This window comes from Lactuca sativa, chromosome 7 (assembly GCF_002870075.4).
Source record: "Lactuca sativa cultivar Salinas chromosome 7, Lsat_Salinas_v11, whole genome shotgun sequence".
NCBI lineage: Eukaryota > Viridiplantae > Streptophyta > Magnoliopsida > Asterales > Asteraceae > Lactuca > Lactuca sativa.
The window spans coordinates 25,488,308-25,503,845 of record NC_056629.2 but is presented as its reverse complement, the minus strand read 5'-3'; the positions used below and the strand labels follow the sequence as shown (position 1 = coordinate 25,503,845).

The following is a 15,538-nucleotide window of genomic DNA, read 5'->3' as shown; positions in this document are numbered from 1 at the left end:
TGATGCGTTGAAGAAGGGGTGGAAGGAGGGATGAAAGAAGATAATAGGTTTAGATGGTTATTTCCTTAAATGGATATGCAAAGGGGAGTTGTTATGTGTTGTTGGAAGGGATGCAAACAATAGGATTTATCCCATTGCATGGACAGTAGTATGTGTGGAGAATAAGGAAAATTGGAAGTGGTTTTTAGATCTACTCATTGATAACTTGAGACTTAACTTAGGCTATGGATACATTGTAATATCATATGAACACAAGGTAATTTACTTGTTTGTAATTACTTTTCCTTTCTAGTTGCATCCTTATTCACTATAATTTCCATTTTTAACAGGGTTTGATCAAGGCTGTAAAAGAACTCCTTCCATATGTAGAGCATAGGCAGTGTGCCAAGCATATTAGCCAAAACTTAAGGATAAGGTAGAGTAGTGCCCAATACTAAAGCATATTTTGGAAGGCCTCTAAAGCAACTATAGAGGTGGATTTTAAGGCTACCATGAAAGAACTTGAAGTGCTAGACGTAAATGTCCATCGGTATCTGATGGACAAAGACCACAAAACATGGTCGAGAGCCTACTTCAAACCAGGAAGATGTTGTGATGTTGTGGAGAACGAAATGTTAGAAAGTTTTAATGTTGTGATAGTTGATGTTAGGAAGAAGCCAATTATCACCATATTGGAGGAGTTGAGGATGTATATGATGGAGAGGATGTTCAACATGAAAGCCAAGGGTCAAGGATGGGGAAACCAAATTTGTCCAACAATTAGAGAATTAGTGAACGAGATTAAGAAATCCCAAAGACATTACCAAGTACTACCTAATGTATTAAATTAGTTTGAAGTAAAAGGAACTAGAGATGCTTATAAAGTAGATCTTGAAAGAAGAACTTGCTCGTACATGCTATGGTAACCTAATGAAATAGGTTGTGTCCGTTCTATTGCAACCATAAGTTATATGAATAGGGATGTAAAATCATATGCAGACAAAAGGTTTAGTGGCATCACTTACATGAAGGCATACAAGTTTAGGTTAACACCTATGAATGGAAGTAAATTGTGGTATGCAAGTGAGTACACCCCACCTTTACCTCCTGTTCACAGAACTATGCCTGGGAGACTTGCAACTAAAAGGAAAATGGGTGCAACATAAAACCAGTCAAGTAACAAATCAAAGAAGATTAACCAAACACAAAACAATGGTAAGCAGCAGGTGAGGGTATCCAAGGCTGGAAAAGAACAAAATGTAGTCTTTGTAAGATTGAAGGACACAACACAAGAGCTTGTACTCTAACAAGGCCTCCTAAAATCAAGGTCAGAAGAAAAACAAGACAGGTAAATAAGTAGTTATATGGTTAAGTCTTTACAATTTTTTTTATTTTCTAATATTGTTTCATATGGGTCAATCAAGGTGGTGCTGAAGTCAATGAAGGTGATAAAGTGAATGAGGGTGATCAAGCAATCAATGAGGGTGGAGACAATGTCAATGTTAGTGAGGTGCATGTGCAATAAGACTATGATGAGGTGGAACTCGCTCCTTTGGAGCTAGTGAGGTGCATGTGCAACAATAGGAAAGACCAATTGCAACCCTTTTGAAGAAAATCAGAAGGAACAAATCTGAAAGGATTATCCAACTAAAGCTGAGCAAGAGAGTTGGTGATGAAGATGCACTTGGGAATTCAATATTTAAAGCTGTTACTCTAGATTAAGTTAAAATGTTGGTTTATGTGATATGAACTTGGTATGTAGTATGAAATTATGTTTTTTTTGGTGTACTTTAAATAGGATGTGATGTGAAGGGACCCTGATGTGAACTATGGTTGTTTGTATGAAATTATGTTGGTTTATGTGATATGGAATGTGTATTAAGTAAGTTGGTTGTTATTTTGAGTTATTTGTTGTGTCGTTTATAAGTTACAAGAACTTGTGTGGTTAAACTGCATGCCAATGACATATATGTCCATAAATGGCTAATTTTAAATTGTCACGGATTATGTCGTTATATACCAAGTGTGGTCCATATGTCCTTCTTTTTGCACAAGAGGGACCCCTACACAGAACTCAATTCACTTTTAAATGGACCAAGTGTGGTCCATATGCCCGACAATGTGGTTCCCACAATTCAATATTAAAAGGAGCATATGCATATCATTAAGTATATAATATATAACAATTGGGATCTTTCATACCATTCATTGAATTTACAAAAGTTCATATAATATTACCCATCTACTGCCATCCCAATACAACTATTCCTAAAATTCCAACAACTATATCTACCATACATTCCAAATACACACCCTGATCAAACAAGCATTCATCCAAAAACCTGACCATATATAACAACTGGGATCTAACCTTGACCATGTACCAATTCATCCAAAAACCAAACAACTTTCTACTTTCTTGATCATCTACCCATACATTATCCAAAAAACTGGTTGGAATTATATACCATCAACATAAATACCTTGTTTGATCAAGCACACTTCAAGGAAACTTCAACCACATTCCAATGACTACAATGAACAAAACAAAGATTACACACTTAACAGTTCCCAGGTAAGTCTTCATCACAATGTTTTTCTTCATTAACTCCATCATCTGTCTCTCAAACACTTCCTTCTCTGCTTCCATAACTTGTTGTAGCTTAACCACCTTCAGGGGCGGATCCAAGGGGATCCCGGGGTAGCCCGGGATACCCCTCAAATTTTTTTTTCGGTAGTGTAATTTTGTTTACGTATCCCTCAAAAAAAAATTTGGTATAGTGTATATATACACATCCCTCCACTTATAAACACAAACAAATAGTTGGTCTGCTGGTTAAGGCATTGGCTTATTGAAGCAAAGGTCTCAAGATCAATTCTTGCTTATTACATATTCTTTGTTTACTTTTGTTATTTTCCCAGCTATTCTATCCCACATCGCTAAACACATGTAAACTCAGCCATTTTTTTCTATTATATAAACCTGTTATCCTCATGCTTTATTTGATATCTACTTTGAGTCCCACATCGATTCAAAGATCAAAATATACTTCAATTTCATGTTTATATAACAAGACTTGAGATTAGCTAAGGATTCGATTAAGATTTGGGTTTAAAACCGAAACCGAACCGGGGAAACTTAAGTACCCCGTGAAAAAAATTGGGATGCCCCTTTACTTTGATCTTGGCTCCGCCACTGACCACCTTCTTTTAGCCTTCAAAACTTCATTGAAGTCTTCCTTGCTCACACAGATCAAACCTCATCTTACAAAGCTGCTCTTTGTAATACCCCTCCTCCATTGCATCGTCTTTCCACAGAAAAAAAAACTTACATTTTGGACCTTCAGTTGACTGATTAAAAGGGAAGACGATAGTTAGGGTTACGATTAAAGAAAAGGTGTACATTTCCAGCTCAATATACCAAATAGGGTGCAAGTAAACAGAATGAATACTCACTAAGGAGTTTTTGTAGTTCCAAAACCTTCGAGTTACGCTATTGTCAGTCCAAACAATCCTTTTGACGCTTATTCCATCTTTACAGTCACAAGGTGGACATGTTTCATCATCACGATGGATTCCGACATGCAGGAGGTTGCTCGATTGACCGGAGGAGGCAGACATTGCCCTGGTTATATCGCTTGAGTAGAGGGTATCGAGGGGACCTAATTTAGGGTAAGAATGTATCCTTTATGTTCCAATGAGGTCCAATTTCAAGAAGGTTTCCACCTATACAATGACATGGTCAAATGGTAGTCCACATAAGCCAAGACACGTCAACAATGACCGATAAGCCAAATACATTTTCTCCTAATCCCTTAATTAGATGTTATTCACTAATGTTAATGACCAATTGAGCACAAAAAAAAACTTTAGTGACTAAATATGTAAATTAATCAAATATTGTTGTGCTACGGTCTCAAGTACCCTCTGGTATTTATTTATAAATATTTATTTATAAATATCCCAATATTGTATCTTGGATTCACTGTGTCTCGTATCAAAATTAATTTGCACATTTTGATCTATTTCTAATCCCTAATATTGGGAAGATTTTTAGATGTACAAAAGTATCTTATTGCCAAAGGCAAAGGTTTCTCCTAAAAAGCGTATCAAAAAACGTCTAACCTAATATCCCAAATCAAAATCAGCCTTGAATCCCCCATTGTTGTAATCAAGTGGAGCTTGACGATGATGCAGAACGAAGATTGAATTAAATTTGCGTTCAGATGATCAACTGGAGTCGAATTTACGGCAGTATTTATAGAAAATGATCAACGAGAGTCGTAACAAAAAACCACTCCATTCTCGCTATGTCAAGGTTCTTTTATTTTTATTTTTGTATTCAAATTACTTATTCCTTGCTTCCATTATTATTGAAGAGATTGCTGTTGAAATCTCGAGTCATGAAACATTTAGGGTTTAGCTCCGACATTAAGAACATAAACGTTCTTGTGATGACATTTGTAACTATGGCAACATCGTTGTGACTATATTTTGCTTGGCTATTAAGCTAGGGTTTCACTTTATTCCTTTTTGTTATGTAGACTTCAGTTCATGTTCTTGTAAAAATTTTGCACCGAGGTATTCTTAGCTAGAATTTGCAATACCATCATCGTGTTCTGAGAACAACTTATAAGGTTCTTGAACATGCATCCCTAAAATGATTAATACCACTTCATTAATCACAATCAAATAATAATTTCATTAAATGTAAAATCATCTACGTTTCCTTAGCCATAAACAGCTGATTATACAGTTATCTACCTACATGCTCTATTCTTTTAGGGTTAAACACAAGAAATAACAACTTACATTCATTTATATGTTTATATCATCCTACTTTCACTTCTATATTTGAGTAAACTGTTCAAACTACAATACTATAATCATCTGAAACTGACTTCCTTATTTCAACACAGGTTCTTGGGGTTCAGAAACATTAAAAGAATTGTGCAATCAATTCGAACAAACAACTCAAGAATCCAATCAAAAGATGGGAACCACAAATCAGTCGATAAAAACGCTCTATTTTCCTCACAACCCGCTTTCCCTTTTAAACAACGTACCTTCTTTTCCCGAAATACCCCTGCTTCATTTCACAATGAGAAACCACTTTCTCCCATACTCAAAATCTCCCGAGCATTTACTTTATCACTAACCCACTCTTATATAGTCATTCCCGGTATAATACTATACAAAAACACAACATTAGCAAAAACCAGAACAAATCTTGAATCTTTTCAACCAAGAAACAACACTCTTTACATAGAAGATGGACACGCCCTTTTAGTTTCATCAATTTTATCACTTTTTGAATGCTTCATATTACTAATTCGTGCATTATATTTAGCAATTTTATTCTCCCCCAGCATAACCACAGCTCCATTCGCTGAATATTTCGGTGATTCCTCAAGAAAAAAATGGCTAAAACTCGTTCGTAGGACATTAGAAATCGCGGGTCCCGCTTTTATCAAATGGGGCCAATGGGCTGCAACAAGGCCCGATCTTTTTCCTAGAGACATATGCACAGAACTTTCAAAACTTCACACAAAAGCCCCTGAACATTCCTATGCATACACTAAAAAGACAATTGAAAAAGCTTTCGGGCGTAAAATTCACGAGATTTTTGACGATTTTGAAGAGGTTCCGGTAGCTTCCGGAAGCATTGCTCAAATTCATCGGGCAAAATTAAAATTAAAATCACACAGTAAAAAAACGGTGAAGCCGTTAGTGGTGGCTGTAAAAGTTAGGCATCCGGGGGTGGGTGAATCTATTAGGAGAGATTTTGAGATAATTAATGTTGTTGCAAGAATTTCTGGGTTTTTGCCGACTTTGAAATGGTTAAGGTTAGATGAAAGTGTGCAACAATTTGCTGTTTTTATGATGTCACAAGTGGATCTTGCACGTGAAGCTGCCCATTTGAGTCGATTTATTTACAATTTTAGAAGATGGAAAGATGTTTCGTTTCCTAAGCCTGTTTATCCTCTTGTACATCCTGCTGTTTTGGTTGAAACTTTTGAACAAGGTGAAAGTGTCGTGTTTTATGTTGACGAGCTTCAAGGACACGAGAGGCTTAAAAGTTCGCTTGCTCATATCGGGACCCACGCACTTCTCAAAATGCTTCTGGTAAGCTAGGGTATATTAGTAAATTTTACACGGTACTTTGATAATCAATTTTGTTGGTAGTTTTACGATTGTGGTGGTGTTTTTCAGGTGGATAATTTCATACATGCGGACATGCATCCTGGGAATATTCTAGTACGAAACAAATCATCGAGGAAAGGGATATTTAAATCGAAGCCACATGTTGTGTTTCTTGATGTTGGAATGACTGCGGAACTTTCCGGAAGCGATAGAGTGAATTTGTTGGAGTTTTTTAAAGCGGTTGCAAGGCGAGATGGTGACACTGCAGCAAAAAGCATGTTGAGGTTATCCAAGCAGCAGAATTGCCCTAATCCACAAGCATTTATAAAGGTAATATATATAATTTTAATTTTAATTTTTTTTTGGAAAGTATGAAGAGATGAAAGTATGTTGCTATTGTAGGAAGTCAAGGAGTCGTTTGACTTTTGGGGTACTGAAGAAGGCGACATTGTACACCCCGCTGATTGCATGCATCAATTGTTGGAGCAAGTAAGGCGTCATCGAGTCAATGTTGATGGAAATGTTTGCACTGTGATGGTTACAACTTTGGTTCTTGAGGTATGTTTATTACGAAATTACCCTTTTGTTGTTATGTGAATAGACATGAATACCTTTGTTTTTTCTGTGATTGTAGGGTTGGCAAAGGAAGCTGGATCCGGATTATGATGTTATGCATACGCTACAAACATTGTTGCTAAAAGAAGATTGGGCAAAGTCACTAACCTACACGATAGAAGGATTAATGGCCCCATAAACTTGATTTAAAGAAAAAGTTTTAGAAACATAAAGTGTTCATAGTTGTTCAAACAATATCTTGATTGGTTTAATCTTTTTTCCAATTGTTGAACTCTTCTAGATGAATTTTTGAGTTATAAATAAAGAAAGCAAAATACTCGCAATGAATTTTTGAGTTATAAATAAAGATTGTTTCATAGAACACAGACAGAAACACAAACAACATTGAATGGAACTGAAAGATCAAAATTATCATTGAGAAGCGTACAAATGTACAACTGTACAAAATTATATCACATTTAAAGTGTTGAATCAGAACTCTAGAGCAACAATGGAGGTGACAAAAATGGCGTCCATGGTGAAGCTGTTGGGTTATTAATCCTGTGTCTTCTTTGGTTGTGATCAAAGAGACATGTTATCTGCAATAGTAAATTATGGGATTAACAGAAAAAAAAAATTAAATATAAAATTATACTATAATTGGGTGGATTTTTTTTAAAGTATTGCAGATACCTTTTTGGCTATGTTTTTTGCCATTTTTTAGCTTCATTTCCAGATCACCAGCTTCATCTTCATCCGGATTCAGAGTCCTCAAGAACATCTTCAATTTTAATTTCTTTTTCAAGAACAAATTGAAGCCAAAAACCCATTTGCCTTCTTCCAAACTCCATTATTTCAAATCAAGAACACCACCTACAACACAAAATTAATTCAAGTTATGATTATCTGATTACCTTCAGGGTCAATATTTAATTACAAACATATACCCTAATTTTATGTATTACTTCCTTAATTAATCACAATTTGTCACACCATCAGTAGTGATTATTACAATTGTATGATAATGCAATCTCATACACTACATTTTCTGACAACTAATTATTCAGTAGCACAAAGTTATTGTTAAAACACACATCCAAACAAATTAGAAGCAGCAAGTTAGAAATCACTGCAAGAAAACAGCTTTGAGGATAAATGCAAAATGACCAAACTATCCTTAATTTCAATTTCCTTAATTTCAATTAAAAAGATAGTCTGATTCTGATCCTTGAAGTTGCAATAATCACTTCAAAAAAGCAATCCAAACACCCCTTTGGAAACCTATATGAACCTAGAGAACATAATACATGTTACCATTAATGATTAAACTCTAACAAAGAAGGAAAAAAAAAAGTTTTAGCACAAGTCTACTAAAACTTGAAGAAAATGCAAGAAAGTATCACTAGATTCAACAATAAATGCAACAGAGATGATTAATGTCTTAATAGAATTTATCTAAATAAACAAGATTTGCATAATATGCTAAAGGATCCATGCTTTAAATTAATCATATGTTAGCTAAGGTTATGAACTACATTTATTATAATGCAATGTATTAGTGTACTAGTTACATAGCAACAAGATTTATTTCATCATGTAATAAATATTTATGATTCTTCTTCTATTTTTCTTTAACTTGATTAGCATAATACTCACATGTGTTCCATAATAAGTATCCTTTGGCTTCAAGGTTCAAAGAAAGAAATTATTCAACTAGAAGAAACATAAATCTACTTGATTTTTATGTATAATTGTATGGATAAAAAAAGTTTTCTTTAAAATATTGTAAAAAATCATAGGGTAAAATGCAAGGAGAGCAATATACTTCCATAGATTTTTGTTTATTATAGCATCCGACTTTCATTTCCTCATATTACAACATTATACTTTGAAAACTCTACCCAATTATAACAATAATACAATTGGATAGATTTTTCAAAATACAATGTCATTATAAAGAAATCATTTGCAATTTCTTGCATTTAATCATTTGCAACATTTAACTCGACAAGTGATTTTATAAGAGTGACTATTAATCGAAAACACGTTCTACAAATAACAAAATTTGGAAACTTTTTCAGACCAAATTCGATATTAACAAAAAAAATTGCTAGAAAACAACAAATTGCAATTTCTTTGGGATAGAGGGGAGTATAAAAGTGGATACTTATTATGGAACAAAACAAGTAATCATATTTCATGATACGACTCATGAATAAAAAAACATGGAGTATATTAATATAAACATGGGCCCTAAACTACAAAACCAATCTATATATATATACAAAATAAACATAAAGCATTCAATGCAACATTTTTGTTATGATACCATGTATGTATCATCTGCACAATCGGTTGATCTACAGTGGATCATGAACATTGAATATCATCCTCCCGTTTTGATATCTGCAGATTTTGGATTATTGGTTTTAAAAATTGGGATTTTATAAACTAAATTTTGTTAAAGAAATAACAAGAGACATGCTTTTTTTTTGCTACTTACATCACATGGTGAGATTTGATCATATGCCAAGTTCACTAGTAACTCTTCATCTCTACTCCTCTACTTTGTCACTAATTCTGGAATTGAAAAGAAGTCAAAGATTGAGTCAGGAAAAGTCCAGGTGATTATAAAAGGAATATACTTTTTTTTTTTTATAAATTTAGCCATTTCACTTAATGTGGAAAATGAGGTTTTCCACATTAAGTCCTAACCTTTTTACAAATTTACCCTTTTTTGTTTTTTTCTTCCATTTCTTGAACTCTCTCATCATTTTCTCAAATGTTTTGTAAACATCATTTATCCAAACAACACTTAACAGAAACAAAAAAAAAAAGAACAGATTCCTTACTCTGCTTGTGATACTTTCCGGATTTCTTCAACAGCAGCATTTACACTATGAATAGTCATTTTCTTGACCTAAATACAATTTTTTCGAATTAGTCATGTAATTTCAAAAAAAAAAAAAAAAAAAAAACTACAAATTAGAACTTTAACTATTAAAATGTAATAATATATATACCTCCAGCATTTTTCCTTTTGCTTTGTGATTTACTGGAAGTTGACGGATTTCATCACTCAACTTGATGCCCATGGATGCACTTTCAGGTGAGATGAATTCAAGAACCACATTAACACATGACTGCATCAAGATTTCTTAGGATCAACAAAAAGATTCACACAAGCATATGATAATGATTTGCATGAAACAAAAAAACTAAACATATAGTGTTTACATGATTCAACAACTTGCCCAAATTGAAATAAGTATAAATGATTAAACACTTAAGTGGATAAATCGATATATAATGGCAAAAGTTCAACTGCTTTTCTGTATTTTAACCTATTGACAAACAAAAGAATCATACCTTAATTTTCTTTACTTGATAGGGGCATCCAGCTGGAATGATGACAGCTTCACCAATACGTTGCTCAAATGTCCATGGTTCCACATCTGTTTAAATTGTATTAGCAAAAACACAATGAAGGAAATAGAACTTAACACTATTTTATAAAACTCACCAAATTCTTCCTTGAGATACTTCTTATGGAAAGCATCCAAGTAGAAGCTCTCATCAAGAATCGGATGAACAACCTATATGGAAGAGAAATTTTATGAGTGCAAATTTGTAAAAAGTTAGTCACTTTTATGTAAGTTTCTCTAATAAGTCATTCTTTATGCATTAAGTCAAAATGTAGCAAAGAAAAACAATACCTTTTTGGGTGAACAAGAGGATGTGTTAAGCTCTTTGGAATACTTTCTAAGAAACTCAACAAGCTTTGAAACATCTTGTCTACGAAAAACATCCCATTGGGCCCCACGAGTGTCAACAATTTCCTCTTTGTTACCCCTTGGACTTCCAAACTCTTCTTCAAACATATCTTCATCATCCGAATCACCAATGCTTGAATCATCATCAGAAAACACACATGGGTCAACCGGGTCAACTTTGGGTATTTGAGTGAGTTCTTCATTTGTGTTGTCCTCCATCTCTGATTGTTGAGTTACTTCACTACTAAATGATGATTTCCCACATTGTTCATCAACTTTGTTCTTGGTTTTATTCTTCTTTGGAGTCTCATTATGATCTTGTGAATACTTGTCCAACAAAATCTTTACTTTATTCAGCTTTTTCTCGGATATTGGAAGCTCCGTAGCATGCACAAGAATATTAACCTAAACCAAAAAAAAAAATTAAATTCAATATTTATTGTACTACCCAAAAAGATGAGATTGGGACCGATGTCAATGGGACAAAAGTTATATTTCTTTATCCCACCCAAAAAAAGCAATGGGACAAAAGCTGAAACCTTTTGTCCCACCCAAAAAGATAATAAGACAAAAGGTGCATTTTTTTGTCCCACCCAAAAAGGTGGGACCCAATATCAATGGGACAAAAGTTCCAATTTTTTTGTCTCACCCAAAAAAGGTAATTGCTCTTTTCCCACTCAAAAAGGTTAAAGTGAGGACCAACACTGATGTCAATGGGACAAAAAAAATCCAACTTTTTGTCCAATTTTGGTTGGACAAAAACAAAACCTAATTTCTTGTCTATGTAAAAGACTAAAATGCCCTTCTCATCCTCATCAACAAAAAATAACCCATCCCCTTCCCATGTAACAAACACAACACAACCTTGGATACATACCATATCATATGCATGATAACACAACTTTGTTAAAAAATCACCACCCATAACATCTTCGGGTCTACCATATGAAATATAAACAAACGGACCCAAATCCGTCTTTTGACTTTCTGGTGGCATATTTGCTGCCAAATTTAGTACCCCTAACACTGGATTAATATACTCTTGAAGAGGTAAAGCATGCATTATAGAAGCAAAATGACTAGGGAAATGTTCTTGAAAGAATCCTGAAGATAACCAAACTTTAAATTTCAACTTCTCATGCCACACATTCGCGTGTGTTTTCCCACCCATGAAAATCTGCTGCCTACCGAGTTCCACCTCACACCAATCTGAACAAATTTTCAATTTTGATTCTTTTGCATTTCTTGATTTTGCACTTCTTTCAAGATACATACAAAACATAAAAACCGGATCCCAATTCAACTCCAAATCATTCTTGATGACATCTTTAACAATAATCGGTTGACCTTTGACCCAATGCTTCGTGAAATGTTCAAGATTTTTGTCCTCCAAATCTTGATCTTGAGTAATCGAGAAATACAAACACTTGTTTTCAATCAAGATTTCAACCTTTTCCCCGTTTTTGTCATTTTCATCACATAGTGCACAACTTGAAGTGTCAAGATTGAAACTTTTTGTGAAATTTGAGGTGGAAGCTATTTCTTTTGCAGATGCTTCAAGATCTTTAGTCCAATTGAACGGGTGATGAGAGAATAAAGTGAGTATATTGTCCCCACAACCACCTAAATTCTTTGGTGGACAATTTATACTTCCATCTTCATTAGTTTTCCAATTCCATAAAATCGTGCATAAAGATCTTCGTTTATCTGCTGTTGTGTTTTTAAGATCTCTAAGTCCACCATGTAAATGTCCCTCACGAAATTCTTGACAACAAGGTAAACAAAGAATATAAGAGCATTTTCCACAGCTTCTGTGAACATCCACAATGCAAGCTTTGCAAAAACCACTGCAAAAAACAATAAGGTATAATGATTTTAAACTGAAGTTTTGGGTTATCGTTTATTGATAAAGGGTAAAAATGGAAAAATTAGCCAAAAAGAATACAGTTCGGATGGTTTAAAAGTTACTTAAAAGAGTATATACAAGTGTTCACATTACAACCTCCCAAATTGCTTCAATTTAGAAAATGATTTGGATCACCATTCTAATTGTAGTTTTCTGATAATATTTTAATGTATTAATTATTTATGAAATTCAAGAAAAGGACAATGTCAATGACATAATAGAACGAAATGAAAGCAAGATGCTATGATATATAAGTAAATGAAAGTATATTACTATTTCTTGCATTTAGCTCTATAGAAAATGATAAAACATGTAAAAATCTCGAGCTTTATAGCCTAAAATCTTTTGTAGGGATTACAAATGAGGAATGGAGTAATTTGGCTAGAAGCTTTACCAAAAAAATACAATTTTGGAACACCTTTTGGAAAATTATTCCACTTTTTTTGGGGACAAAAGGAGTATTTAGATTTTAGAAACATACCAACACCGTTGTTTTGGGGAGCCTATAGCATTCTGTATTTGTAGCTCACTTTGATCTTCTCCTAAATTTTTCAGAAGAAATGATAAGTGTGATTCTCTCATTTTTTATCACCAAATGTAAAAAATTAACAAGATTGAGGATCCCCTACCTTTAATTTTAGCTTCAATATCCAACTCAATAATCTTTTCTTGATTTACTTGTTCAAGCAAGGGAAGGAGCAAATGGATCATGTAAAGATGTTGTTGACCTTTGTCAAACTTCCCTTCACCACTATAAACAACAAGATCCTGAACCTTACTTTTCACTTCTTTTGATTTTCCCCTTATACAGAGTTTGCAATTGCAAGTTCCATGGCAAACAGGGCACTGTTTCTTGACATCTGCCTTATCAAGAAGCCTGAAACCATTTCAAGATCCAAATTAGATTTCTATTTTTATTTTAAAAATTATGCACCCCGAAGAAAGAAAAAAAATATGGGATTGAAACAGAGGGTTTTATCAAGAAGAACTTTAATGAGACAACACTTTATCCATAATGAAGAGAAAAAAAGGAGATATGGTCTAAGAATAATTAGACCCATTGCTTTTATGAATTCCAAAATCATGATATATTTATTTCACAAAAGGATGATGTTATATGCATTAAAAGCTATTAATAACTAAAACAAACCTCTGACGGATGCAATCTTCACAAAAGAATTGTTTTTTGCAAGTCAAACATTTGACAAGAACACGATAGCTACACATCCTACACCAATGGCACTTCTTTGTAGCGGCTTTTACATTAGCTTTTATACTTGGTAAAATCTAGAGATGAAGAAAAAAAACAGTAAAAATACATAGCGAAGTTATAACTGTTTCAGAAGGAATGGATCAAATTAGGTTAAAAAAACAACCTGCATTGTGGCGATAGGTACTCTATCGATGTTTTTTGACCTAAAAAACCTAGTAGGCATGGAACTTGAGGGAGAAACCCCAATTTTGCCATTCAAAAGAGCTGCATTGTTGACTGTGATGGGTGTTGTTGATGGTGAAGATTGTGAAATTTCCAATCTTCCGTACTTTAATTCTTTCACGATATCTTCTTTCACTATATCCTCTTTTTGTGGTTGCTTCCCTTTTTTCTTCTCAATTTGTCTATTGAGACACCCTCTAATCAAATCCAATTGCAAATCCCCCTTCTTCAAATTCATCTTTCTTAAAGCATCGTCAAGATCTTCGGAAATATCCATGGATGATTTCGATTTTGCCTCTTTTTGGTTTCTTTTACGTAGTTTCCGATGCAGATTTGAGCTACCCACGACTCCTTTTTGCCTGGTTTCATGACTCTCGCCTGTGTTTTCTTCATCAAGGAGCTTTCTTTTACCCCTTTTTCTGGGTAAATTGGAAGAATCCACATTCCCATTAGCCCTAATTTCACTCTTCTCAGTAGGGTTTTTTTCTTCGGATTTTCGGTTGGTTATTTGTCTCTCCAGCTTCAAATTCTCAGGAACCGGTTCCTTATGTTGACGGTGACGACCTTGAAGAAAATGCGTCTCACAGAGAGTTCTCCCATCCATCACCGGCCGCCCGCACCGCCATTTCCTGCCGTCGCTTCTTTTACACCTCTGCTCGTCTGGCAAAGAATCGCCACCACCGCCATTTTCCTTCATTTTTTTACACTCTTCTTTGAGGGTTTTCCTAAAACGAAAGAAAAATCACAATTTTGTCAAGAAAATGGAGGAAAGAACGATTTTTTGTCAAGAATTATGTGGGTTTTGAGGGAAACGGGGCAAGGGTTTTGGGGGAAAGGGAAGGAAACAGTAGAGGGGGAAAGGGGAAAAAAGTTCCGCTTGTGATCTTGGTTTTCGATATGTGCATTAGACGGTGAAACCTGACTAAATGACCAAGGGTATCTTGGATTTTGAATTGTCTCGTGGATTCTGTGCATATATTATACACTTCATCTAGATATCATAATTCAATCTTTACAAATTGATTGATGTAACCCTAGTGCGGACATAGAAAATAAATCGCAGCATTCTAATATTTGGGTGATTATACGTTTTTTTTCCAAAGTAAGATTTGGGGGAGTGGGATCGGTAAAATTCAATCTTTACAAATTGATTGATGTAAGCCTAGTGCGGACATAGAAAATAAATCGCAGCATTCTAATATTTGGGTGATTATATGTTTTTTTTTTCCAAAGTAAGATTTGGGGGAGTGGGATCGGTAACTATCATGACATGTTCGGCTCACTCCGTTGTGGTGACATTTCGAGAACATAGAGGCAGGGATGAGATTTAAAATAAGAAAATCGGTCTGGAACCGGAACCATTAGAACCGAAATATGTAGAACCAATCTAGGTTCCGGGTCTAAATAATGGGTTTATTCGGGTTTGGGTAATATGCGTTTGGGTTTGTCGGGTCCGAGTACACTGGGTTTAAAAACCAGAACCAATGTTAGGAACTGAAACGACTTTTAGGGACCGGAACCGGTTTGTGTGAAAATTTTAAAATATGCATATCTCATTCGTTTGAAGTCGGATTGACATAAAGTTTTTTCCAACTTGTAGTTTAGAGTTTATAGATGAGTTTAGACTATAATTTTGTCATTTTTGGTTTAATACACAATGACTTACAGTCCCCCGAAGTTGGGATATCAAATTTGAAAGTTTTTAGTTTTTCAGCTCTTATTGTATTCTATGAAGACGTTAAAACA

At 34.4% G+C, this 15,538-nt stretch overlaps 2 protein-coding genes across 4 annotated transcripts in view; one reads left to right on the top strand and one right to left on the bottom strand.

The window, feature by feature from the left end:
• Positions 1-14,748, bottom strand: part of LOC111906844 (lysine-specific demethylase JMJ28) — a 91,169-nt gene extending 76,421 nt beyond the window's left edge. The window contains exons 1-14 of one of the 3 annotated variants that reach the window (XM_023902630.3): positions 13,734-14,748; positions 13,508-13,644; positions 12,987-13,234; positions 12,839-12,899; positions 11,329-12,298; positions 10,395-10,856; positions 10,202-10,274; positions 10,048-10,133; positions 9,702-9,821; positions 9,531-9,598; positions 9,178-9,258; positions 9,008-9,084; positions 7,372-7,551; positions 7,089-7,277 (exon numbers count right to left, since the gene is read on the bottom strand). In XM_023902630.3, the coding sequence (XP_023758398.1) occupies positions 9,234-9,258; positions 9,531-9,598; positions 9,702-9,821; positions 10,048-10,133; positions 10,202-10,274; positions 10,395-10,856; positions 11,329-12,298; positions 12,839-12,899; positions 12,987-13,234; positions 13,508-13,644; positions 13,734-14,489 (3,006 nt within the window). In that variant the 5' untranslated portion in view covers positions 14,490-14,748 and the 3' untranslated portion in view covers positions 7,089-7,277; positions 7,372-7,551; positions 9,008-9,084; positions 9,178-9,233. Of the gene's footprint in view, positions 1-7,088; positions 7,278-7,371; positions 7,552-9,007; positions 9,085-9,177; positions 9,259-9,530; positions 9,599-9,701; positions 9,822-10,047; positions 10,134-10,201; positions 10,275-10,394; positions 10,857-11,328; positions 12,299-12,838; positions 12,900-12,986; positions 13,235-13,507; positions 13,645-13,733 lie in introns of those variants that run through there. The other 2 variants (XM_023902620.3, XM_023902628.3) reach the window with 2 other exon arrangements.
• Positions 4,021-7,026, top strand: LOC111906860 (uncharacterized). The gene is made up of 5 exons (XM_023902640.3): positions 4,021-4,297; positions 4,899-6,105; positions 6,193-6,453; positions 6,526-6,681; positions 6,758-7,026. The coding sequence occupies exons 1-5, from the start codon at positions 4,290-4,292 to the stop codon at positions 6,875-6,877; spliced, it is 1,752 nt and encodes a 583-aa protein (XP_023758408.1). The 5' UTR covers positions 4,021-4,289; the 3' UTR covers positions 6,878-7,026.
• Positions 14,749-15,538: the final 790 nt, after the last annotated feature.